The sequence below is a fragment of the Panthera tigris genome, chromosome B4 (assembly GCF_018350195.1).
Source record: "Panthera tigris isolate Pti1 chromosome B4, P.tigris_Pti1_mat1.1, whole genome shotgun sequence".
Lineage (NCBI taxonomy): Eukaryota > Metazoa > Chordata > Mammalia > Carnivora > Felidae > Panthera > Panthera tigris.
Genome location: NC_056666.1, coordinates 136,318,742 through 136,344,343, shown reverse-complemented (window position 1 = coordinate 136,344,343; position 25,602 = coordinate 136,318,742). Strand labels below are relative to the sequence as shown.

Genomic DNA, 25,602 nt, shown 5'->3' with positions numbered 1-25,602 from the left:
CCTGACCACCCCCCATTCTGTCTGTCTGTAGGGGACGCACTGGCAACAGCACCTCAGGAATGCCACTACAAAACCCCATCTACAAAACCAAAGAACAAACTCGTTTCCTTTTAAAATGAAAAAGCAGTTCCTGAATCAGGTAAAACAGGCCACGGGGCTAAAAGGCCGATGTCTGCAAATGATAAGCTAAAGCCTCTAATGCGGAGGGGGAACATTTGGTAGTTAAGAGTCAGCTTTAAAACAAGACGATGCGACAGAGGAGAAACACCTCTGTCACGGCGTGGTAGCGAGATTCATTTGGAAAGGGTGCTGTCCTCCCAAATCAGTCAAGCCCACCAGAGAGAATGCCACAGGCAAGTTTCCTCCTGGACGCAGGGGTTGCCGGCACGCCTTGCAGGCCGCAGCAGCGCACCCCAAAACCCGTGGATCGGAGCAGCCTTTGGGAAGTCTAATCGATACCCTGATTTTAGCCTATTAAGAAATCACTTGCGGTCAGTTTAATAAATGAACATTAAAAATCTTCCAAAAAATTTCATTCAAACGTTATTTTACACATCAGACAGTTGTTAAGAAGGGAGGATACGGTTTCTTGACGCTTAACATTTACAGGTTTTATTGGCCACATTCATCTTCCTCACAAAGTTGTAAGTTACCGTCCGCGGCGGGCGGGGGAGGGGGGGCGGCAGCTCGGCAGCGACTCCGCAGAGGGAGGGCGTTCAGGCGTCCTTTTTCTCCAGTAAAATTTTGTGCAGCTCATCTGCGTCCTCACCTGTTTTTACCCGGATTAACATGGTGACCGGGACGGTGGCGTTCTTCTCATCGATGGGTGGGTTTGGGACACACACAATAAGTACGTTGTTTTTCCCTGTTCGGGTGCACGGCATATTGGGCGGGATCAGGACATTCAGCAGTATGTTGCCTGCATTTAAGCAAAGGAAAAGGTCCATCAAAATCACACAGACCCCGTGTCGGGAGACTACAGCTTTAACACGCGAAACGTTCAATCCAGAAGCCCTCTTCAACTTAACCGATCTCACGCGGGAGGCCATCAGGGAGGTCACGGGAAAGGGCACTGGATCCCTGGTGCACATGCCAGCACGGCGTCCCTCCAAGAGGACCACGAGGACTCTGGCAGGCCCTGGCCCTGCTGCGGGGAAACCGCCTTCCACCCCGCTCCTGCCCACATCCCCGGCCTCCGTTGCAGCAGCCAGGCCCTGCTGAGAGGCGTCCGTTCTTACACGAAAGGAAGAACACTTTGGCACGACCCGGAGCCTTCACGAGGTCATTGGAATAAAGGCAGAATGGTCAGCAAAGAAACCTCTGTCTGAGGCAAGCATGACTCCCGGGTGGGTAGTGGGGCGGCGGGGGGGGACCCACCAGTACCATGATGGCGTCACCCATGCATCAAGCCTTCGGGGAAAAAAAGCCACAGGGAAGTTTCTGTATCCAGCCTGGCAGGGCCCAGAGCTACCCACCACTTCCTCTCAGACCTGCCCCGTCCTCCTTCCGGCGGGCTGTTCTGAGGGCGAAGCTGGGTGTGGGGTGAAGGATGGACTGCAGCACGTTCAAGTTTTTTGCCTACATAAACCGGATTCCTTCGAACGGTTAACTCCCCTTCTGTGCTTATTAAACCATCCACTTTATCGATAGCTTCTTAGTTACATTTCTAACACAAATTAAAACGAAAACCATTTTGGTGACCTCTTGGCTGTAGTTTTTAACACACCTGTATCTCCTTACACAATGTCACTTAATTAAATCTGTAAATAGTCAGTAAATACAGGATGCATTTGGTTTGAACGACTGCTATTCCAACCCCAAACACAGCAATATACTCGACCTAGAGGGCTGCAGTGAGCGAGGGGAAGTCTTTTACACCATGTGGTTATGAGGACTTGGGCCACTTGAAAAAAGAGATACCCACCTAAATTGGTGTCTGCCCGCACTAAAAGTTGTGTCTTCTGATTTGTTGTAGGTTTTAAATGCAAAGTCCCCACACCTTTCTCTTTAAATTCATTGTCTTTCTTGTAAAATAGCTTACACCTATGGGGAAAAATAGGTATCGTCAGATATTCCAAAGACAAACCGAGTCACAAGTTTTCTGACCACCACCGTTCACACTTGTGTGGAAAGACCCGCATTAAATGAGCAGAGGAAGCTTCAGGATGAATCCTTGACTGATTCAAGCTGGGTCTGGGCACAAACCAGAACAAGCAAACTGGTTAGATACTGTGGAACCCCTCCCTAATTTCAAAATAATAATAATTCTTTTTTTTTTTTTTTTTTAAAGAAATTTTTTTTTTTATGTTTATTTAGTTTTTGAGAGAGACAGAGCACGAGTGGCGGAGGGACAGAGAGAGAGGGAGACACAGAATCTGAAGCAGGCTCCAGGCTCTGAGCTGTAAGCACAGAGCCCAACGTGGGGTTCGAACTCACAAACCGTGAGATCATGACCTGAGCTGAAGTCAGATGCTCAACGGACTGAGCCACCCAGGCACCCCAAAATAATAATAATTCTTAAAATAGTGGCTCATGGGGCGCCTGGCTGGCTGTCAGCTGAGCGTCCGACTCTTGACTTCAGTTCAGGTCACGAGGCACGGAGCCTGCTTGGGATTCTCTCTCTCTCTCTCTCTCTCTCTCTCTCTCTCTGCTCCTCTCCTCCATGCGCACGTATACCTGCTCTCCCCGAAAGAAAAATAAAATTGCCGCTAGCTCCTAAAAAGATAACCCAGTGGGTCACATACTTTTAAAATGACACTTTCTAAAATGGACACTTTTCTCAGTTCAGTCAAAATCACAGCTAAGCAGCCCACGGGTCTCTGCCGTGCTCCTCTGGCCCCGAGCTCAAGAGGTTGACCCGGTCCTTTAAGGACAGGAATAAATGCAGGACACTCTGCCCCCATCTCTCTTCCCTCTTTCCCCATTTATTTTTTACGTTTCTTCTGGACTCCTTCAATTTTGGGTCTACCAAATGCTGAAATCTTGGAAAACATTCTTAAGCAAGGCTGAACTACCAGTAATGTCATCAAATGTCTCCCCAGCCTGCCGCGTCCCACGTCTCCTTAGGTTGTTAATAAACCCAAACCACTGCCTGCTCCTTTGATTTGTTCCAGTTAGCAAAGAATCTCAGGTCAGGATCACTCCTTTGTATCATCTGTGTAATTAAATAAGAATAAGCAAAAGGAATTGTTGGATTCTTGAAAGTTCTCAGATATAACACTTGGGGATTCCATAGAATACGGTGACTTGTTATGAAACTCAGTCTGAAATTTTTGTTTCTTAGGAAAACACATGTAGGGAAGCTTCTAAAATGGCACAAATAAGTATTCTGTAAATATCTTTGTTAAAAAGCACTAATTGCATCTCACTGGGATGAGGGAATTCAAAATTTCCTCTGATCTTTCTTCTGAAAGCAACAGCTCTCATATAAAAACAAACAAAAAAACCCGAAACAACTCTCATCACTGGGGGAAAGACCAACGGATGGTCACTGTGCACAACTTGCTGGCTGAGAAAAGCCACAAAGGCCAACCATGTCCCCATGAAGACAGGAGGCCGCCTGAGGAAGAGCGGGAGTAAAACCAAGTCTGGAATCAGTGACGAGGTGACTTTGTGCAGGAAGGAGGAGGGGCAGAGAAGGAGACAAGCCTGAGTGGAGAAGGGGCAGGTGGGTCACGGAAAAACCTATCTCTAAGGCACTTTAAAAAGCAGGAAAGAAGAGGAGCGCTGGGGTGACTCAGTCAGTTAAGTGTCCAACTTTGGCTCAGGTCGTGATCTCACAGTTCGTGGGATCGAGCCCTGAGGCGGGTTCTGCGGTGGGGCCTGCTTGGGGTTCACTCTCTGCCCCTCCCCCACTCGCTGTCTTGCCCTCTTAAAAAAAAAAAAAAGGCAGAAAAGAAAAATAACAAAGACTAGGATATGCCCACAGGAAATTTACAGAATCAGCTTGTTGTAAACACGGGTCAAGAATTCTTCCTTGTCCAGTTCAAAGGGCAAGCACAGCCTGACCCCGGGACGGGATGCTCGGCGCGTTCCGTGGGCCCCTTTCTTCCCCCCACGTCTCCGAAGACATGCTCACCGAACGCACTCCCAGGACTCCCACTTACTTTTTGGAGTAAAACGCATCTTCTTCTTTCACTTCAGTAACTACTACTTTGGGTGGCTCATCATTCTCTTCTTCATCTCCGCCTTTTATAAAAACAAGACCAACTCAGTAAAATTCAAATCGAACGCTGAACGGTGTAACAGAAGAAGTTGTCTATCCCCGCACCAACCCCCATCCTCAACCTAAAAATCCTACGTAAGCCGATGTAGAAATCGGAAGCACACGTCTAACTGGGCGTGGGGGAGCGGGAGGACTCGCTGGATTTTAGCGGTTTTCTGAAAAATTAGAATAATTTTTAACAGGACCTACTTCTCTCTTCTAGATGTCAATTTGTAGAAGGCCTTGGAATGAAAAGTTATCGACATGATTCAGTGCCCAAATTTTAACAGGAAAATAACCAATCAACACCCACACATACTCAAGATTACCCCACTAGAGAAGCAGAATGTCAGATGGGGTTCTAGCCCCCTTCCCCCCAAATGCTCCTGCTAAGGAGCTAAGGAACAATCGATCTGAGCAACGGCCAAAGATAAGGAAGATAAACTTGTTTACAGGACTTGCCAGAGAAACCACCCCCGTGTGTAAGCAAGCTTTGCCTGAACTGCCACACCGCTCGGGGCTCGGGTCCCACGGGTCCCCTCCCTGACCGAGCCCAGGGCCCCAGGCACAGGGGAGACTGAAATCACTATGGGATGCAAGTAACATCCTCTGGAGAAACACAGTCTCAGGAAGCTCACTAAGTTAAACAGCAACAATTCTGGTGCTCAAACAATTCAAAGCCACAAGATTGAAATTTTAAGAAGGCAGTCCTGGGGGGCCCCTGGGGGGCTCTGTCCGTTAAGTGCCCGACTCCTGGTGTCCACGCAGGTCACGAGCTCACCGTCACGAGTGGAGCCCCACGGCAGGCTCGCGCCGAGCGTGGAGCCTGCTTGGGACTCTCTCTCCCTCTGCCCCTCCCCTGGCTTGCACCCTCTCTCTCAGAAGGAAGGTAGTCCGGAGTTAGGTTCTCCAGGGCAGGCCCCGGGCGTCCCGGTATTTTGGCGAGCTTAGTCCTTCCGATGCGTCAAGCACCTCAAGCACCCGGAGAAGCAGGCACCCTCACTTCCGCATCCCTCCCACAGGCTCTGCCGCTGCCCCGGGCCCACCGGTCCCGTTCAGGGCAGGGGAAGGGAAGGGCGGTCTCCGTCCGATGCTGTGCACGGGGCAGCCGGTGCCTGACGGCGCACCCGACGGCCAGGCAGAGGGGTACCGGCAGTCTCGCTCCAGGGAGGAGGGACACGGAACATTTGGTGGCAAAGCGGCCACCGCGGGTTCCTTTCTCTCTCCCTCTCACGAAGTTAACATCTCCTGAGACGTATACTTTTTAACTGCTTACGAAGAAGTATCTTCACACGTGTGGGCCGTTCACAGTCACCACGTGAGGACAAGCGATCGGGACGCGAACCCCTCTCCTCAAAGAGCAAGAACAGAGGGAGGGAAGGCTGACTGGGGGCACTGATGCTACACAAGGTGGAAACTTCTGGAAAGGCGGCTGCAACCCAGACACATCCAGGGAAAACCCCGTCAATTTGTTCCCCGTGGCTAACAAGAGTCTACCTGTTTTATTTATAGTAGAGCACTTTTCTGCCACGTGACCTCACCTATGATTATAAAAACCTAAACACGAGAAATCCCATAGATGTTTATGACCAGTTTTTAAAAATTTTTTTTAACATTTATTCATCTGTGAGAGACAGAGAGAGGCAGAGCATGAGCGGGGAAGGGGCGGAGAGAGGGAGACACAGAATTGGAAGCAGGCTCCAGGCTCCGAGCCGTCAGCACAGAGTCGGACGCGGGGCTTAAACTCACGAACTGCGAGATCATGAGCTGAGCCGAAGTCGGATGCTCAACTGACTGAGTCACCCAGGCGCCCCTATGACCAGTTCTTTCAATAAGACACAATTGTCAAACGAAGTTAAGTCACTTAATTTTTATTTTAGAGAGAGCATGAGCAGGGGAGAGGGAGAGAAAGAGAGGAGAGGAGAAGAGAGGAGGAGGGGAGAAGAGAGGAGGAGGGGAGAAGAGAGGAGGAGGGGAGAAGAGAGGAGGAGGGGAGAAGAGAGGAGGAGGGGAGAAGAGAGGAGGAGGGGAGAAGAGAGGAGGAGGGGAGAAGAGAGGAGGAGGGGAGAAGAGAGGAGGAGGGGAGAAGAGAGGAGGAGGGGAGAAGAGAGGAGGAGGGGAGAAGAGAGGAGGAGGGGAGAAGAGAGGAGGAGGGGAGAAGAGAGGAGGAGGGGAGAAGAGAGGAGGAGGGGAGAAGAGAGGAGGAGGGGAGAAGAGAGGAGGAGGGGAGAAGAGAGGAGGAGGGGAGAAGAGAGGAGGAGGGGAGAAGAGAGGAGGAGGGGAGAAGAGAGGAGGAGGGGAGAAGAGAGGAGGAGGGGAGAAGAGAGGAGGAGGGGAGAAGAGAGGAGGAGGGGAGAAGAGAGGAGGAGGGGAGAAGAGAGGAGGAGGGGAGAAGAGAGGGGAGGGGAGAAGACAGGGGAGGGGAGAAGACAGGGGAGGGGAGGGGAGGGGAGAAGAGAGGAAAGGGGAGGGGAGGGGAGAAGAGAGGGGAGGGAGGGGGAGGGAGAATCCTAAGCAGGCTCCACGCTCAGCACAGAGCCCAACATGGGGTTTGATCCCACGACCCTGTGATCACGACCTGAGCTGAAATCAAGACTCGGGCACTTAACCAACTGAGCCACCCAGGTGCCACTCAATTTTTTACACGTAAAGCCACGCGTTTCATAATTTTCAAAGTCATCGTGCCAGATATCTATATGTTCCTCACTTTTACCTTTATATTCTTAATCCTTACAATAAACTCTACGAAAACGGTCTTACTCCGTTTTACAAGTAGGGAAAACAGACTCAGAAACAGCCGGCCAACTTTGTCCGGGATCGCACCTAGGAAACGACAGTCACAGTGTGAATCCAGATCCGTCCGGAACACACACCTACGCTCGTGCCACTACACACCAACTCGGACACACCCGGAGCCGACTCGCGAGGACGGCCTGGAACTCCGTCATTACCTTTGCGTTCGTTGCTGCCGCCGTCGGCTTGTACCTCCAGCGTCTTTGTGGTGAACGGTGAAGAGACCGGTTTATTCTGGCTAATATCTTTGCCAAATAAACTGGAGTTTCCAGAAGAGAATGAAAACCCAGTCAGGGGGCCAGAGTTTAAGGAGCCCAAGGCAGAACTCTCGACCTTCTTGCTAAAGTGAAACGAGGCACCTGCTGCTCCCGCCGACGGGTCCGCTTTCTTTTCAGGATCCGCCTCCGTCTTCTTTTCAGACGTGTCCTCGGTTTTGCCGCCATGAAACAAAAATGTTGACTCTTGCTGTGACTTCGTTGACCCAAAGAGGGAGGGAGACGCGGTGGCGCCGGGCGTCTTGTCGGAGTCGCTTTCGGAATCCCTGCAGCTGCCGCCGCTCCCGAGCTGCTGCTCGATCCCTGCCAGGTATTTCTCGTAGTCTTTGAAGATGGGCGTCAGGTCGCAGAGCGGGTTTGTGTTCACGTGCTTCACGATCCAGTCCCGCACCGAGCAGTTTAAGGCAGCCAGCTGCTTGTGATAGGCGTTCCTGGGGCAGGCCGTGCTAGAGGGGAGGCCGGAGGAGGAGGGCTGCTGGCTGTCACCGTTAGTTTTGGGATTTAAAATCTTTTTATCGACCAAGGAGGTAGGACCATTTGTGGCAACAGATCCTATAGGAAATTAAAGTTTGAAGAGTTTACTGAGAGGCTGATTGGATTCTATCCCCCAGATTTTTATGCTGCACTGCCTTCGTACTTTCTTTTACCGTACCCTAGTTTTGTGACAGTTCAAGAAGCGTGTGCACGTCTGACATTTAGGAAGCAGTGATCACAAAAATCAAACTTTGTACAAAAACGGGGCTCGTGTCAGTTAAACCTCTAAGTTTAAAATGGTCTTTTCTTTCAAAAGGATGCCTGATGCCTGCCTTCCCCGAGAACTGTCACAACGGTCAGGGGAAAGCTTAACCCCCAGCGCCGTGGGATGAGCACGTACTCGTGCAGTTAAAATCTTAACAGGGAGCGCTACCTTCATCACACCGAACACTCCGCCTAATTGACACCCAACGGGCCACACTTAAAATACCTAGCGAAGTACAATCCAACCAGCCAGGGTCACTTCTGAAAACCGAAGACCGCAGCGCAGGATTCCATTCTCTGTCACTGATCCCGAGAGCTCGTGACCAACTCTCTCAAAACAGATCAGGCAATCAACACACGCCGGGCGAAACCAATCTAGGCCGGAGGACCCCCTAGGTTCCCGCGGGGCGCGCACCACACAGAAAGTCCTCGGCCCCCACGGAACGAATGAGGAGACGGGAAGGCAGGTCTTTACAGAGGGTCCACTGAGAGCTTCCTCTTCTCCTTTGACCCTCGGGTCAATTCCGAGGGTCACTCTCATTTCACAGTTGAAGATCTGGACGCTCACAGGCTAAGGGACTTTACCAGGGTCACAGAGCCGGCGGCCAGCAGAACTGAGAACAGAACCTCGGTCTATCCTGGCTCAAAAGCTTCTGCTCTATTCACTTCCTCTGCAAATAGCCGATATCTAATTTGCATCCCTTTCGGTATCACCCCGTTTCTGCTCGTTTAGTCCCAGGACCCAGGGTAAGTACAAGAAGAGTATCTTTGCAGAGTTACTTTTCAGATGGTCTTTACCCAGGTGTGACCAGCGGGAGGGGAACCTACTCACCGAAGGCTGCCTTGGTCTCGCTCGCTGCGCTGGCACCGGAGAAGGGAGGGGCACTAGTCACGCTGCTTCCATTAGACAGACCTTCCAAGGGCTTCCCTCCGGCACCGTTACCGAATCCGGAAAACCCTCCTCCTCCAGATGGTACGACCAAACCTTTAAAACCTTTAAAGGCCCCTCCACTATCAGACTGAAATACAAAGAAAGAGCACGCATTAGATAACTCTCTTTCACAACTAGATAAGTGACAGTCTTATCTTGGCTCGACAGCACCTAGAACCCTTAGCCAGCAGCATTAAAGGAAAACTGCCAGCACAAGCTGGAAATGAGGCGGATTTGCCTCCTGATGACACAGCTCTGCCATCCAAAGCTGCCTTCCTGAGACAGCCATGAAGGACAGTCCCAATTTACAGCGAGATTTGTTTTTAAAAATAGATTTAGGATATAGAAGACAAAAAAGACTGATGCGATGAAGTTGTGTACACAGCCTCAGAATTGTGACTAAAAGCAAACATTTCAATACAACGGATCCCTAACGAACCATTTTTCACGTGCTATGCAATCAAAAAGACCATTAGCCCAAGGCCGTTATAGAAACATCAAGTCAGGTTAACTCCAAGTGCTTTACCCACTTACCTGTAATCTCCTAAGCCCTGCTGCAGCCTTTAGTCTCTGGGAACTGGTGAAGTCGACTCTCAGATCTAGACTTTCCCTTAGTTGAGAAATCCACAGGCAACATTTTTATTCTCCACTTTCCTGCGACTTCCAGTAGCAGGGTCTTTCTAGCACTTTCAACCCACTGTGGCTGGCTCTCTCACCTCTCTAACCTGAGATGCTCTGGAAACATCTGGCACCCCAAGAACTTCTAACACTGCTCTCTGCCCCTGGAAACTTTTGGAGACACGTTCCTCAGTTTACAGTGCTTGACTGAAGTTACTATTTCTCTCCCGTTCAAAACAGTGGTTCTACCGCAGCAGGGGATGGTCTGCTTTTTGGATCAAGGATCCAAGGGAGGCTCTAGGAAATACTCTCAAATACATATGCTCAGAACATCCACGGGAGTGTACCAACCTTAAGTTCACGCACAAACGAATTAGAATCATGAGCTCACAAAAAATTACTTACACTAGAAACTCATTTTCTAAATGGGCCAGTTAGCCTAATATTATTGCAAAGTTTAAAAAAAATCGTTCAAAAAATTTCAATCATAAACGTAGGATTTCAGATGGTTACTGACCATGGATACAATTGTGGCAATAAAATTAGGCCAGAAAAACCCAGAAAACAAAAACAAAAGCAAAGCCTTAACTTGCATAAATTTCAATGCATGTAATAAATACAGTTCTTCGGTTCTGACACTCTATAAATTTGATTTTTAATGAATCAATATCCCAAAGACACCACACAGAGCGCTATCATTTTATAAGATTCCATGGACGAAGCATAAAAAGCTGTGAGTAGCTCCTCAGAGCCTTTTACTTTGCATGAGATTTAAGAACCAGAGGATATTTATAGTTATTTTAGAGACTGCTGACAGTACATTGGCTCTAGAGCCATCACAAAAATTCAAGAACCATTGGCTTTTAAACGAAGGAATGGAGTCATTCAGAAAAGTGAGAGCACAAGTGAATGAGGTAATACACCGGGGCTCACACCCGTGTCTGTCAATCTCCCTCGTGTACTTTGATTTTTCTCCATGGCACTTAGAGGAAAACTAAAATTATATGTTCAGCGTGTCTCTTCCATCGTTAGGACGTAAGGCCCACCAGGCACGGATATTTTACTCACTCCTGTCTTCACCCACCAATGAATCCCTAGTGCTCAGCACAACAAATCCAGGACAGCTGACATGGGAACAACCGGCGGTTAGGGACGCCAACATCCCTCCCTTATCAAAAAAATAATAAATCTGCGTATAAATGCAATTCAAACCCGTACTGTCAACAGTCAACTGTATACAGGAAAAGTCACATTTCAGCACTTAAGCAGATGACGTAACTGTTAATTTCTCTAATAGACAAGCTCTGATGGAAACCTGACGCTGCAAGTTACAGTCGAAATTATGTGCGTCTTTTACTTCCTTTAGCAGCCAGAGGGCCCCAACCCCCTTCCCTCTGGCCCAGTCTGGACTGTGGTGGACACGGCTTGTACTTCTTCACTGCCCCTCATCTGACAGCCGGGCCATCCCTCCCTGAGGCGGTCTTCCTCTGGTTTCTGTCTACACCGTGAGCTGCCACTCTCAGCCACCCTCCCTGGTTTCAACCTCCTGCGTGGTGAGGACTCTCACAGCTGCACCTCCTGTTCCAGGAAGCCGCCCACACACCTAGTGGTCTTCCAGAACTTCACCTCAACGTACCCCAGGCTCTTAGAACACATTTCCCCAACTGAACCGATCACTTCCTCCACAATTAAGTTGTCCTTCCCTCCTGCTGCCCCCTCTCCGAGGAAGAGCCATCAAACTTCACTAGGCTTGATACCTAGCTTTGACCGGTCACCAGTCTTTAAGAATGGAATCGGATCAGTGAAAACTTGGAATAACAAAACGGAACAGAGTCACCACGAAAGGTGCAGGGGAGCAGATTCATTCCAGAGCTGCCACCCCGGATGTTCAAAGCAGGTTCTCCAGCCTGACAACAGATGTCCGGGCCACCGAGTCAGCACTCAGGCACCTGGAAGGTATCTGAGGGCTGGGAATTGTACCGGGGAAGACTAGTTAAACATGGGAGTGACTGCTGAACACGGACCACGTGATTTCCATTCACAAGTTACAGTTCATCTTTCATCCTTGTGAACACGGGAAGGAAAACACCGTGACCTAGCATCCTGGGAAGAAAACCCGCGCCTGCCAAGCTTCTTTCAGAGCTAAGGGACTCCCCCGACCCTGCCCCCAACGCCAGGATGCAGCAGGACTCTGAGGACACCCTGCGTTTCCCTCCCTTACGCCATCTGCCACTACTTCTGTGGTATCGTTCCACGTGTCTTTTCCTCTCCTTACTGCCGTTCGGCGGGAATCTCGTCTATAGGATCGACACTGGATTTCTGCAACTCGGTAAGGTACGGATCCCACGCTTCTTGTCCATCTCCCGTGGTCTACATCAAGGATTTTCACAGGTGGAGTTAGCATTTTAAAAAGCATTTATCGATCTGACGGCTCCCAGAGGTAGAAATGCTCCGCGACTCGGAAGTCAAATTAGCGTTTAATGCCAAGGGCGGTAAGAAAACACTCACTTCAAATCCAACGTTTCTACGCTTTGCTTTCTTTATGGCTCTATTCTTCAAGACTTCCTCACTGGCCACAGAGAATGTTCCCACCTGCAGGTGTACAAATTAAACAGCAGTAAGATGAGGCCCCAAAAAAGAAATGAACAAAAAAGCCTAACCAAACTTATCTTCCTATCTGCTGGTTTTAATGTACTGTTAATACTGATAACAAAGTAAGGAGAGGGCAGATTAAAATAAAGTTTATGTCTGTTGTCTACATCGTGAATCCCAAAGCTACTTAGATGAATGAGAAATCTCCCAGAACGAGGCGCCTAGGTGGCTCAAACATCTGACTCTTGATTTCGGCTCAGGTCATGATTCACGGTACAGGAGTTCCAGGCCCGTTCTGGGATCCAGATCAAGCCCCCAAATTGCAGTGCGCGCTGGGCTGGGCTCCGTGAGGGGCACGGAGCCTGCTTACGATTCTCTCTCTCCCTCTGCCTCTCCCCTGCTAGTGTGCTCTCTCTCAAAAGAAAAAAAAGGAAAGAAAGAAGTCTCCCAGGATCTATGCAAATCCAGGCTTTGCATACAACCCGGAGAGGAGCACACACAGAAAAAGTTTTGCTAAGACCAAGACCATCAAAAGTTTGGTAGAAAACTATTCACAACTGGTTCTTCAAATTTTAAATATATTTAAAGACATGTATCTTAGAATAAAAATCCAGTTTTAAGAAGCAAAATCTATTCTTCAAAAGCCAACAGTTACCTTAAAGATCATCAACAGTTAACAGTGGTGGAGCCAGTTCTAAAACCCAAATGCCCAAATCTAGTACGTTACTACTTCAGTTTCCAAAAACACATTTATTTTTATCACATGTGCATACCATTTTTAAGAGAAACCTTGCCCATTTGTCCATCACCCAAAAGCCCACTGATGTACCTGGGACTCTAAGGGACCCTGCTTGGAAGCTACCTCTCTTCCCAGGAGCTAAAGTACCTCGTCCATAATCAGAAGTTGGCTGAAGACCTTTGGGTTTATTTCAACCCTTCTTTTACCCTGTAGGGCTGGCATGAAATACTTTCTGTAAGAAGGTGTCATCCATAGTTATTTCACGTAAGGTTAAAGAGACCTCCATGCTTACAGACGGGACTATTTGGTTGCATTTGTCCCCAAACAAATGTAATGCCCTTTCAGACTCATTAGATTCAATCCAAATGGAGGTCCTTTCATACCTGAAATATCTTAGCATCAAAGTAAATCATTATACCGCAGTCTTAAATCTTACTAGGCCCAGAATGAAACTGGGCAGAAGATCTGGAAAAAACCTGAGTTACCAAAGACCTGGTTAAAAAGCACCAAGTCAGTTAGAAATGTTAAAAACCTTGTCAAAATATTAATAAACTTGTGATTTTGGTTTCCCTAAACATAGGAATACATGTATTTGTCAAGGAAAAAACGTTCATATGACAAGACAGATTCAGCAAGAAGACAGTTTTAGAATAAGCTTGGAAACAGTTTTGCAGATTTCTTCTTCTTCCTCTTTTTTTTAAACTTAGCACTATTCTATTGGCCTGGGAGCATCAAACTGCTGACAAGGCACTAAAAATGCAGCTGTGATTTCTATTCTTTGTAAGAGAGAAAAGGAAATATTTCTGAGTGAAGACCATTTTTATTTTGTGAGGAAAGAAACTAGGCCATCCAAATTCTATTTCATTGTTGTGGGGGTGGGGGTGGGGGCGGGGGCGGGGGTCTCAGATCTGTGCGAACATGAAGACAGGCCTCCAAGAAGCATTAGAGTAAGGGAGGTGACCCCAATCAGAAATCTCAAATTACGGGTGCGGCAGACGGAGAAGTCACGTGGTGTAGTACCACTTCTCACGTTCGGGCGCGATGCTAAGTTCACGACCAGATCACTTACTCACCCTTCAGGCTTGACTAAAACTATGAGTTTAGAATGCAGCAAGTATATGAAATTCAGGAAGGTGCTTCTACAAAGGTGCAGAATATTTCAGGAACGGGAACTAGTGGGAAAAAGACAGCCAAATGTAATAAATAAATTTCTATACTAAGTACAGATCATAAGAAACCATACTATTTCCTGTTCCGGCTGTTCTTTAAAAGGCCTTTTTTTTTTTTAATAAAAAATTATTTTTAATGTTTATTTATTTTTGAGACACAGAGAGATGGAGCATGAACGGGGGAGGGGCAGAGAGAGAGGGAGACACAGCATCCGAAGCAGGCTCCAGGCCCTGAGCTGTCAGCACAGAGCCCGACGCGGGGCTCGAACCCATGAACCGTCAGATCATGACCTGAGCTGAAGTCAGCTGCTTAACTGATGGAGCCACCCAGGCGCCCCTAAAAGGCCTTTTGATTTTCCTACCAAATCTGCCCGAGAAATCCCAAAATGAATTTAAATTTAGAAGCAGCAGGGAATCGTTCTTGGGGAAAGATCTTACCTCCTCTGCTTCGTCTTCTTGATCCCAGTTCCTGTCGGTCAATTCCTTCTCAGCAATTCTTTTGGCCATTGTTTCAACCCTACGTTAAAAGTGAAAGAAGTGAGAAGTTTACTTTTCTGGATCAAGATGTAATTCCTTACAACGAATTTTTAAAGAATTTTTACGAAGAATTTTAAACAATGCTAAACCAGCTCCGTTTGAAAAGACACTGTAACACTGATTTTTAAAAATCCGAAGTACTGGATACGTAATCAACAAGTGATTAATTTATTCTATGCAAATTATAATCACAGTCTTGCTACAGGCAAAACATTTTAAACGCTTCAAATTCTCTTAAAGATGATTCAGTAAAGAAGCTCATCCTTAGACAAGAATTTTAATAAGGCAGTGGAAATACCTTCACAGCATGAGTACTCTTCTTTAGGCTACAGACAATTGATAGAAATAAATTTCCCGAGACTGAACATTTAATTACCCCAATCTGTATACTGCTAAGCTAGGATATCATTTAAAAGTTCAAAATGTAATTAATATCGATGTGTTAACATTCTGAAAATTTACATGTCACCCTTCAAGAATAAGACATCAGCTCAACTCTAAAGCCACTGTTACGGGGCGGGGGGCAACGGTATTATCTCTGCAGGGGGACACAAGCAGCTAAGCAGAGAGGGTACTTGAAACCATCCCTTAAAATTTGCAGTGTTTTCTGATCCTAATATATGTTGTTTACTATAAAAAACAAAAATACCAAAACACTCAACAGAAAGCTCCATTGTGAGTGCTGAACTGGCTCGTTCTCTAACTCACCAGCTAAATGGAACAAGCAAATTCCATTTCCCGCGCTACCCGCCTTGCCTGGAATTCACCAGTTCATTCAGGGTCCCTGAAACCTGTCTAGACTCCTTTCTGAAGGTCTTTCCCCACTCATTTGACTCAACACCACAACCTACCAGAGTCAGTTCCTAGAAGTTCATGGTCATTAAGATACACATTCACACCCGGCCTAGTTCTCTTTAGTATCTACACAATAAAATTCAAATGTTGACATTCCAAAGTCCTCCAAAATCTGGCCCCCTGTGGAGTCATTACATAGGGGATGTTCAGCTTTTGATAATATCTTAATAATATCTAAACTTCTCTTTTACAAGTACGTACACGCTTTCTTTCCTGATTATAGAACAAATGGTTTTAAAGCCCAAGTTGCTAATACATGAAATGTGAGACCCAGCCATTACCTGCAAATCCTTTTTTAAGGTCTCCCCCCACCAAATACCTCGTTAAGTTTTGCCATTAATCTTTGTTACTCAAACAATCAAGGTACTTTCAGACTCGATCTTACTGAACTCCAAAGGTTCAGAGGCCAGGTCTCTGCTGGGATTCTTTTCCTACTCAGTAAGTAACACCTCCACCAGAGGGCAGAAGAGGGGAGAAGTTGAAATAGTCGCTTTTGCTGTAACCGTACGTGATCAAGGCAAAAAAGGGTGACGCTGAAAGTGCAAAAACCATAGTAAAATTTCAGCATCTAACTCACACCCACAAGCGAGGAGACAACCAGCAGAGTAAAAACCAAAATGAACACAGCTGCGTCCGTATCCTACCCTATTTATTGAATCTGTGACCTCGCCACAGGGCAGGGATCTTCGCTGTGTTTGCTGACCCCCTCCAAAGGCCCCGAACCTGTCCATCTTATAGGAGGTATTCCAGAAGTGCTCAATCAGTGACCCGGGGCACTACGGATCTCGGAAAATACTACAAGATGCCGGCATCTCAGTTCTGCCATTTCCTTGCTAGACCTTTGGCAAGTTATTTAATTGTTGTGACTTGGCCTCCTCATCTGTAGACAAGGCAGGTGTGGTGAAGTAAGATCAAGAAAAAAAGTTAGTTTAGGGGTGCCTGGGTGGTTCAGTCGCTTCGGCTGAGGTCATGATCTCACGGTCCGTGAGTTCGAGCCCCGCATCGGGCTGTGTGCTGACAGCTCAGAGCCTGGAGCCTGTTTCAGATTCTGTGTCTCCCTCTCTCTCTCTGCCTCTCCCCTGCTCATGCTCAGTCTCTGTCTCAAAAAAAATAAAAAAAAAAAAAGAAAGAAAGTTAGTTTAGGGGTGCCTGGGTGGCTCAGTCGCTTCGGCTGAGGTCATGATCTCACGGTCTGTGAGTTCGAGGCCCGCATCGGGCTGTGTGCTGACAGCTCAGAGCCTGGAGCCCGTTTCAGATTCTGTGTCTCCCTCTCTCTCTCTGCCTCTCCCCTGCTCATGCTCAGCCTCTGTCTCAAAAAAAATTAAAAAAAAAAAAAGAAAAAAAGTTAGTTTAGCACAGTGCCCAGAACAGTGGAAGGGCTTAATGAATCTTTTTTTTTTTTTAATTTTTTTTTTAATGTTTATTTATTTTTGAGACAGAGAGAGACAGAGCATGAATGGGGGAGGGGCAGAGAGAGAGGGAGACACAGAATTGGAAGCAGGCTCCAGGCTCTGAGCCATCAGCCCAGAGCCTGATGCGGGGCTCGAACTCACGGACCGTGAGATCGTGACCTGAGCTGAAGTCGGACGCTCAACCGACTGAGCCACCCAGGCGCCCCAAGGGCTTAATGAATCTTATCGAAGAAACAAATTTTGTTAGAAGCAAAAGGTATAAAAAATACTATTTTTTTCTTCAAAATGTACAAAGTACAGTGTGGAAAAAAAGACTTCAATTATGAGCCAGGCTTTAAAATATATTTTAGCAAATCCATATTTTATTTCAAAGCACGATGCTTCAGTTAATAAATTTTCTTTTTGTGCAAAAAGAAGGGGGGGTGGGACGGAAGTCTCTGTTAAGTACTCAGAACAAGGCCTAGCACCTAAGGAGTTTTATGTCCCGGCTATTACTAAGAATTTAGGGGCACCTGGCTGACTGAGCCAGTAGAGCGAGGGCCTCTTGGTCTCAGGGTTGTGGGTTTCAGCCCCACTTTGGGTGTAGTTTACTTAAAAATAAAATCTGTTTAAAAAAAAAAAAAAAAGGATTTAGAAAACGTTTGGGCTTGTGGTTAAAAAGGTACCAGCTTTTGAAAGGATTCCTAGGTAGGAAACACTGTCATAGCAAATTGAGAGTTTTCGTAAGTGGGAAAAAGCTAGTATTTGCGCCGGATAGAGTTATGCGGTCTCTGCTACCAAGCGCTGCCTCATCCTTGGGGCTGAACTTCAGTCGACACCAGGGTACCCTAAGATGAAAACACATGTGCCCATATTTGACCGAGGAAAAAAAAACAACAACAAAAAACAAGGGGGCAGACCCCGGAGACTGAAATGCCAGGGGAAAAGGAAGCCTCAAAAGTGCATCTTAAGGGAACAGAGTAAAAGAGCCGATCGATAGCCCGGGATTGCACGAAGAAAGGGAAGCCGAGGCAGAGGTAGTGTAGGGAGCGAGGAGGGGGCGGCGAGCCGGCCAAGAAAGAAAAAGTACCGAGGGGAACGGCTAGGAAGGATGGCCGGATCAGGATGGTCCCTGGCCGCTCCGGCCTCCGCCGGGGCCGCCTCGCCCGAGTTGGGCGCTGCAGCCCCGACAGGTCGGTCCGGCGCCCGGCTTCACTAACAGCACCCGACTACGCGCCGCTGGGATCATCCCGCCCCACCCTCCCCGGCTGACCCCACCACCCCACGGCCCGGACCCCTTACCCCGGCTTCTCCGTCCAGATCCGAGTCCCGCGCCCGGACCCCAGCTTCCTCCACCCCCGACCCAGGTTCCCTCACCCCGGCTCCCGCCCAGAGTTTCCCTTCCAGGTCCGAGTCCTGCGCCCGGATCCCAGCTTCCTGCTCCCCAGGCCCGGGCCCCTCACCCCGTCCCCCGCCCAGAATCCCCCTTCCAGGTCCGAGTCCCGCGCCCGGACCCCAGCTTCCTCCACCCCACGCCCGGGCCGCTCACCCCGGCTCCAGCCCAGGGTCCTCCTTCCGGGTCCGAGTCCCGGATCTGGACCCCGGCTTCCTGCCCAGGATTCCCCTTCCAGCTCCGACTCCCGCACCCGGACCCCGGCTGCCTCCTCCCCAGGCCTGGGACCCGCAGCCCAGCTCCCCCTTCCAGGCCAAGTCCCGTACCGTGACCCCGGCGCCTCTCCCCAGGCTCGGCTCCTTCTCCCGCCACGCCGCCCGCCCTCCTCTTACCTCCCAGGCGGCCGCCGCGGCACTCGCTGGGTTGTGGGTGCGGCGAAAGCCGGGTGCGCGACAGCGAGCAGGTGCGAGGTTGCAGCCGCGCGGGCCTCGGGTCTGGAGCGGCCGCTGCTCGCCCGGTTGGGCGCGCCTGGTCGCTTCCGGTGCGCCGAGCTTCTCGAAAGACTTGGTGGTCAGCAAGCCCCGGGTCTCAAACACCATGTCCTCTGGGGGCCTCGCCTCGCCTCGCCTCTCTGTGTTCGGCAGTGAGGGAGAGCCGCCGCTCAGCCAGAGACCGCCGGGGGAACGGCGCCGAATACGCTCCAAGCCGCCATTTTACAACTCCAATCTGCCCCCTCCCCCCCACCAACTCTATAAAAAGGAAGGAAAGAAACGCCCGCGTCTAGTTACTGCGCAAGCGCGCCCGTGCTCAGGCACGCAGTACCTCCCTCCGCGGGCACTGGAACCACGCGCAGCGCAGGCGCCCAGCTGCTAGGAAACCGTCGCCGGGAGGAGCGCGCCCGTCTCACGCATGCGCGCGCATGCGTGCCTTCCCGCACGCGCGGGCCTCGGCCGGGGGAGCCGGCGCCGGCGGCGGGAGTTGGCTCGCGGTGGTCACGTGGCGGCGGGGGGGGGGGGACGCGGCTGAGGCGCGGGTGTCGCGCGGGTCTGTGCTGTCGGGGGAAGTGGCTCTGCCAGGCGCTCGGGACCGCACGGTCAGGCAGTGAGCGTGACCGGGGCGCGGGGTGTTCCGTGCGAGGCGCCGCGGGACTGCGAGGAGACGGGCGGCGGTCGGGAAACGTGAGTGGATTTGGGATGCCCGGCGCCGCCGCCTCCTGTCCCCAGAGGGCTGGCCCAGGCGGCCCTGCTCTGATGGCGGCGACGTCCCTGGCCGCTCAGGACAGGGAGGCCTGGGACTGCGGAGCGCGGAGCACCGGCCTCGGTCGTGGATGAGAAAAAAAAAAAAAAAACGGATCTACTTGGACACCCGGCTTGTATTTGCTTCCCGCAGCGGGTGCCCCGGAGGCGAAATAACTTGCTTAAAATCGGGCCACCGGTGAGGACCAACGAACAGGCGGTGCGCAGACGCGATGTTAAACTGCGCAACTGATGCATCCGTCCCTGCGCTCTGGTCGGAATACCACCGCGTAGCCCTCCCAAGTGCCTCGGTGCAGGGCTTCGTGTAGTGGAGGATGAGGTTACGCCGCACGGAGCAGCGCGTCTGTCCCTGCCTCTTGGGGGTCACCCCGGGAGTCACTCGCGAGAATTAACTATTTAGGAGGCTTGCTTCAGAAAAGGAACATTCCTGGAGCGATGGTTCTTAACCTTTTCGGTGGGGGAGGGGTTTATGGCTGTTGAGCATTTGAAAACCTAAAGGTTTGCGCATCCGTGCTCGTAGAGGACAAGTTCGCATACGATGTCCCGTGCGTGGGAGCTGGGACCACTGTGTTAGGGACTCCTTATCCAGCTCGATTGCACACACAAGGGTTAAAGAAAGGTGGTCCCTCGGGCGCCTAGGTGGCTCAGCTTTTGACTTCAGCTCGGGTCATGATCTCCAGCCCCGCCGTCGGGCTCTGTGCTGACAGCTCGGAGCCTGGAGCCTGCTTCAGATTCTGTCCCCCCACTCTCTCTGCCCCTCCCCCACTCGCATTCTGTCTCACTCAATAAACATTTTTTCTTTTAATTTTTTTTTTAAACGTTTATTTATTTTTGAGACAGAGAGGGAGACACAGAATCCGAAGCAGGCTCCAGGCTCTGAGCTGTCAGCACAGAGCCCGACGCGGGGCTCGAACTCACGGACCGTCAGATCATGACCTGAGCCGAAGTCGGACGCTTCACCGACCGAGCCACCCAGGCGCCCCAATAAACATTTTTTAAAAATTAAAACAAAAAACAGTGGTCCCCGCGTTGGCCATTTAAAAGAAAGCCTGATGTATTCCCTGCCCTTATGGCGACTTCCCCTAGGAATCCAAAAAGGTGGATGTTGCCAGATGTTTGGTTTTTCCCCTGAGGATAGATAATGAAAAAAATGTCCAGCCAGGAAACTGGATTAGTTGTTGCCTGACTTTGTCTCACTGTCCTTGTTAATTGTATGTGTAACTGGTCCAGGAACGTTGACTAGTCACGTGTCATCGCGTGGGCTTTAATGCCATGCTCATTAGTGGTTTTGTTTTTATCAGTTTTTGCAGCACAGCTCCTTCTGGGCGATACATGACTTATCAGAGCCATCCGTTTGGTTAGTGCCAGAACCCAGGTCTCACTTCAGCCTGACGTCCCATTCCACAAGCCCTTTCAACAGCCATTGAACACCTGCCTACGTTGGGGACTCCACAGAGGTTTGGTGCCGAGCCAAGTGGCCACTCATGTCTGCCGTCTGTCCCAGGTCAGCCTTCCTATTCTTTACAGGGACTGTCCTGGACTCTCATCGCTTGGACCTTTCCAGACACCTTCCTCCCTGTTCCACCTGCCAACCCCCAGTCTCACCTCACTTCATCTGTAGTTGGGTTGCAGGCACCCAACTAGTTAACTAAAAGGACGAACCCATCTGTTTCCTTATTGAGAGAAATATTATCCCAGACTTTCCTGATCTGATCAGCAGCTTGTGAGTCTTCGTATTTGGTTCTGTGTGAAGCTCATTCATCCCAAAATGTCTCTAGTGCCTATTTATTTATTTATTTATTTAATGTTTTTATTTATTTTTGAGACAGACAGAGCAGGAGCAGGGGAGGGGCAGAGAGAGAGGGAGACACAGAATCCGAAGCAGGCTCCGGGCTCCGAGCTGTCAGCACAGAGCCTGACACGGGGCTCAAACCCACAGACCGTGAGATCATGACCTGAGCCGAAGCCGGACGCTTAACTGACTGAGCCACCCAGGCACCCCTCTAGTGCCTATTTAAAAAAAAAAGAGAGGGAGGGAGGGAGGGAGAGAGGGAGAGAGAGAGAGAGAGAGAGAGACTGTGCAAGTGGGGGAGGGGCAGAGAGTGAGAATCCCAAGCAGGCTCCTTGCTGCCGGAGCTGACCCCGACTCCAGGCTCGAACCCACAAAGCCACGAGATCATGACCTGAGCCGAAACCAGGAGTTGGATGCTTAACTGACTGAGCCCCCCAGGTCCCCCTCTAGTGCCTTCCTGTAAATTGAATGGTAATTGTTAACGTGAAAATAGAAATGCTAGGTTACTTGCTGTGTAATATCTGGGTTGTTACCACACAAGAGACAGACAGCTTAGGTAAGTAGGCGTAGCCTTTTGCGTAGGTACAGGTGACCCTTGAACAACACAGACTTGAACTGTACAGGTCCACTTAGGTGTGGATTTTTTTCAATAAATACGGTATAGTAGTACTGTATTTTTCTGATGACTTTCTTAACACTCTTCTGTCTGGCTTATTTTATGCTAAGAATACACTGTACGATGGGTATACAAGGTCTGTCAACGGTTAATTGACTATGATTTGAGTAAGACTTCCAGTCAACAGTGGTTCAGTTTTGGGGGAGTCAAAAGTTATACTTGGATTTTGGACAGGGGAGGCTGTCAGTGACCCTTACTCCCGTGTTCAGGGATCAACTGTATTTACCATTGAAATGTAGCTAGTTAAAGTCACAACTTTTATTCTGGAAATAATACAAAAGTTTTCTTGTGAGGCGAAGCAAAATAGTACATTTACTTCTTCATTGCGAATTGTAGCGTGAGGTGATGGATGCCTTTCTAATGCAAATAAAAAGATTTATGCGTTTAATAGCGATTTGGCTGACTTGCACATTATGTGTTAAAATCCCCTGCTTACTGAAATGACAGCGTTACGCTGGCTATAGCTCAGGAGAATAGAGGCAGTTTGCACACGGACCTCTACCTCCATTGAATTTGGCTGCGTCCATTTAGTGAAGGTCTTTGTGAAACTTACGAAATAGTTCTCCAAAGGCGTTAGACGGTATTTCTGAAACCCCTTTCACTTTGCTTAACCACCGAGGATTTTTATGGTTGCCCAGGCTGGGTCATTTTCTTATGTTCAGTTAATAAATACCCACACCTGTTGGTTTACCTGCTTCACCTAATTCAAAACGAGTTCATGGAGTCCTGCCTTTGTGCTGCTCGAGTTCCACTGGCGGACCGGAACCGCCACTGGGTCGGCTTCACACTGTGATCAAGTCATTAACGTCGTGGACAATTGAAGTCTAGTTTAACCCGGTGAAGGAAATTGCAAGATAAGATCTGTTGAATGGCCGCTGTGTCCTGGCCTCTGGTTCAGGTAGACTTGAACTTTGAGATTGGAATCATTCTCTATTAGGACGTAACAGAAAGCGCGGTTCAACAGGAAGCCTACAGGGCCACTCTGCTCCTGATGTTACGGAGTTCACATGTGAGATGTTGTACCGTCAGCCCCGCGGTGGGGCTGCTGGTGTGGAGTAGGGCTGCAGAAGTTCCCGACTAATAGAAGCCGCCACCTCCTTTGTATCTGCAATGGCCTATTCATTTATTTTTAAGGAGGCTTCATGCCCCGTGCAGAGCCCAATGTGGGGGCTTAAGCTCACAACCCTGAGATCCAGACCTGAGCTGAGATCAAGAATCAGATACTTAAGCGACTGAGGCACCCAGGTGCCCCTGCAGTGACCTCTTTATTGTTTTTTTAATTTTAGAGAGCATCCAAGTGGGAGAGAGGAGCAGAGAGAGAGAATCCCAAGCAGGCTCCACACTCATCACAGAGCCTTCCATGGGGCTTGATCTCACGACCCCAAGATCATGACCTGAGCTGAAATCAATGGCCCGATGCTCAACCGACCAAGCCGCCCAGGTGCTCTTTAAATCTAGAAATGACCTCTGAAAATCTAGAAATGTACTTGTACTTTTGTCTTTTATTTTGGGCCATTTGTCGAAGAGAATTTGTGCCCCGTCCTGGAGTATCTTTTATCTAAAGAAAAAGGGAAAAAAAGGTTAGAACAAACTGGTAGAGAGCAGGCAGTGCCGAAAAGAGTATCACGTGCTGCTTTCCTCATCCCATTCTTCAGTTCCCTAGGAGGGTGACTGAGTATTGATAAAATGATATCCACGGTCAGGAGGAGGTAGGTGCTAAAGGCAGCAGAGTGAAGAATTTGGGGTCGTTATCCCCAGACCATAGAGCATGGAATTCTTAAATGATTGTGCCCCCAAACTCCATAGTTCTTAGAAGATACACATTTCCTCGGACTCGTCTGAGGTCCAGAAATCCACAGGATGATATGTCTCCAACAGACACTCTCCAAGAGCCTTGTTTCCTCCCATGCTGCTTCTTGTCTGAACTTGAAGCTACTGGGAGCCCTCCTCCTTTAGTTGTTGGGAAGGCAGAGGCTGTCCGAAGTGAGAGAGGAAAGGGAGATGAATAAAATCCGGAGACGAAGAACGTGAGCTCTGGCATTAATTGCCTCTTGATTCCCGAGCAGGCTGTTTCCCAGCTGGATGGCCTTGGACAAGCTATTGAACTCTTGGACAAGAGCTCACTCAGTTTCCTCATCTGTAAATTGAAGGAAGTAATAATACCTTCATTAAGTTGTAAGGATTGAATGGGAAGGTTTTAAATTGTTTTTTTCTTTTTTTTTTAAATGCTTATTTTACTCTTGAAAGAGAGAGGGTGTATGGGTGCAAGTGGGGGAGGGGCAGAGGGAGACAAAGGATCCGAAGCAGGTTCTTCTCTGACAGCAGAGAGCCCAGTGTAGGGATTGAGCTCATCGTGAGATCATGACCTTTGCCGAAGTTGGACGCTTAACTGACTGACCCATCCAGACACCCCTAAATTATTTTTTCTAACGGGATTCTTGTTTTAAAAGATTTTAGTTGCAAAACAATAGTTTCCTTTTACTAATCAAAAACGTACCATTCAGAGGTTTTGGCTTCCACACCATAACTAATGTAATTCACCGGGTTCTTACGATTCGAGCTGAAAGCAAAGAACTGTGATGTTTTAACTCGAGTAGTTTTATTCTTAGATTTATGATTTCCAGTAGGCTTTTGGAATGTTGCCCAAGGGCCGGAGACTCCCTATCCCCCTTTATAGATTCTAGACTAGATCTTTCAATGTCGACACGTTTGGTTTCATGACAAAAAAATATCAATGATTAAACTGGGATTTAGCTGGATTCTCAAGACTTTGAGCAGTGCCTGACTTGCTTCGTCCTAGAGATTCCACTCCATCGGGTGCTCCCAACATGTCATAGCTTTTGTGTTTTTCACATTTCAGACATCAGTGCAAAAGGATTAAGACAAACTGCTACATCTTGTACACCTGTTACTTATTTTCTCGTGAGGCTTTACGGTCTCTGGAAAAGCAGTAGCGGTATTTAGCCTGTTAAAAAAAATGCTCAAAATACCGTGAATTGTATAGCGTAGCCTATCGTATCATGTTTCTGGGAACAAAATTTTGCCAACAAAAATTCAAAGAATGAAAGAAAACCGTCGGCAGATATCGTGGCCCAATGATGGCAGAGGCAAAAAGTGCTCTGGGCTCTGAAGCGGGAGAGATGCCCGCAGAGGGCAGCGATGAAGGACGCGTTCGCAGCACTGGGGCTGAGTGGCCTCCAAGGTGAGTGGGTTTGGCGCACGTGGAGAGGGGGCAGAGGTGGCGACGGAACGGTGAAGCGACTAAGGTGCCCGAGTCTTCGAGACAAAGCCAGAGAGAGGCCGCACGAGAGCGCGTCCGCCACGTCTTTGAGGAGATCCGGCTTGCTTCCATTCCCCGCCATGTCTTATGAGTTTGGAATAAGACGCTTTTCTCCCTTCTGGCTGCCGGTGCCTCCGAGTGATCACCAGTGTCGAGGTTGGCTGAGCGCAGGGGCTTTTCTGGATGCAGCCAAGGGTGGTGCCTGGCCTGCCTCTGAGGACTCTCCGGAATGACGGAACGCAGACGCGGCGTCTGTGAGACTTGTCCTCAACCAGCCCACGGTCTCCCTGCACCTGGTCTGTCGTTGCGCCTCCGTGTTGACGTGCTTAGATCCTTCGTCCTTTTTTGTGGCTCGCCCTCTCT

General features: G+C 49.2%; 1 protein-coding gene and 1 long non-coding RNA gene across 2 annotated transcripts; one reads left to right on the top strand and one right to left on the bottom strand.

The window, feature by feature from the left end:
- Positions 1-516: 516 nt before the first annotated feature.
- On the bottom strand, positions 517-18,991 carry NUP50 (nucleoporin 50). Its single transcript, XM_042993513.1, has 8 exons — positions 18,628-18,991; positions 14,498-14,576; positions 12,068-12,151; positions 8,843-9,029; positions 7,156-7,824; positions 4,107-4,188; positions 1,925-2,043; positions 517-919 (listed from the first exon to the last, which is right to left on the bottom strand). The coding sequence occupies exons 2-8, from the start codon at positions 14,564-14,566 to the stop codon at positions 717-719; spliced, it is 1,413 nt and encodes a 470-aa protein (XP_042849447.1). The 5' UTR covers positions 14,567-14,576; positions 18,628-18,991; the 3' UTR covers positions 517-716.
- A 261-nt stretch (positions 18,992-19,252) lies between these two features.
- On the top strand, positions 19,253-23,281 carry LOC107180643. Its single transcript, XR_006219521.1, has 3 exons — positions 19,253-19,413; positions 20,793-20,995; positions 23,246-23,281. It is a non-coding gene; the product is annotated as an uncharacterized LOC107180643 (long non-coding RNA).
- Positions 23,282-25,602: the final 2,321 nt, after the last annotated feature.

What these genes read in the sequence shown, in the direction of transcription:
- NUP50 (XM_042993513.1), bottom strand. Translation starts at nt 14,566, where the DNA reads ATGGCCAAAAGAATTGCTGAGAAGGAATTGACCGACAGGAACTGGGAT. An exon ending in AAGAAGACGAAGCAGAGGAG is followed by an intron (nt 12,152 to 14,497) that starts GTAAGATCTTTC and finishes GTACACCTGCAG; the next exon opens with GTGGGAACATTCTCTGTGGC. An exon ending in GATGCGTTTTACTCCAAAAA is followed by an intron (nt 2,044 to 4,106) that starts GTAAGTGGGAGT and finishes TTTTCCCCATAG; the next exon opens with GTGTAAGCTATTTTACAAGA.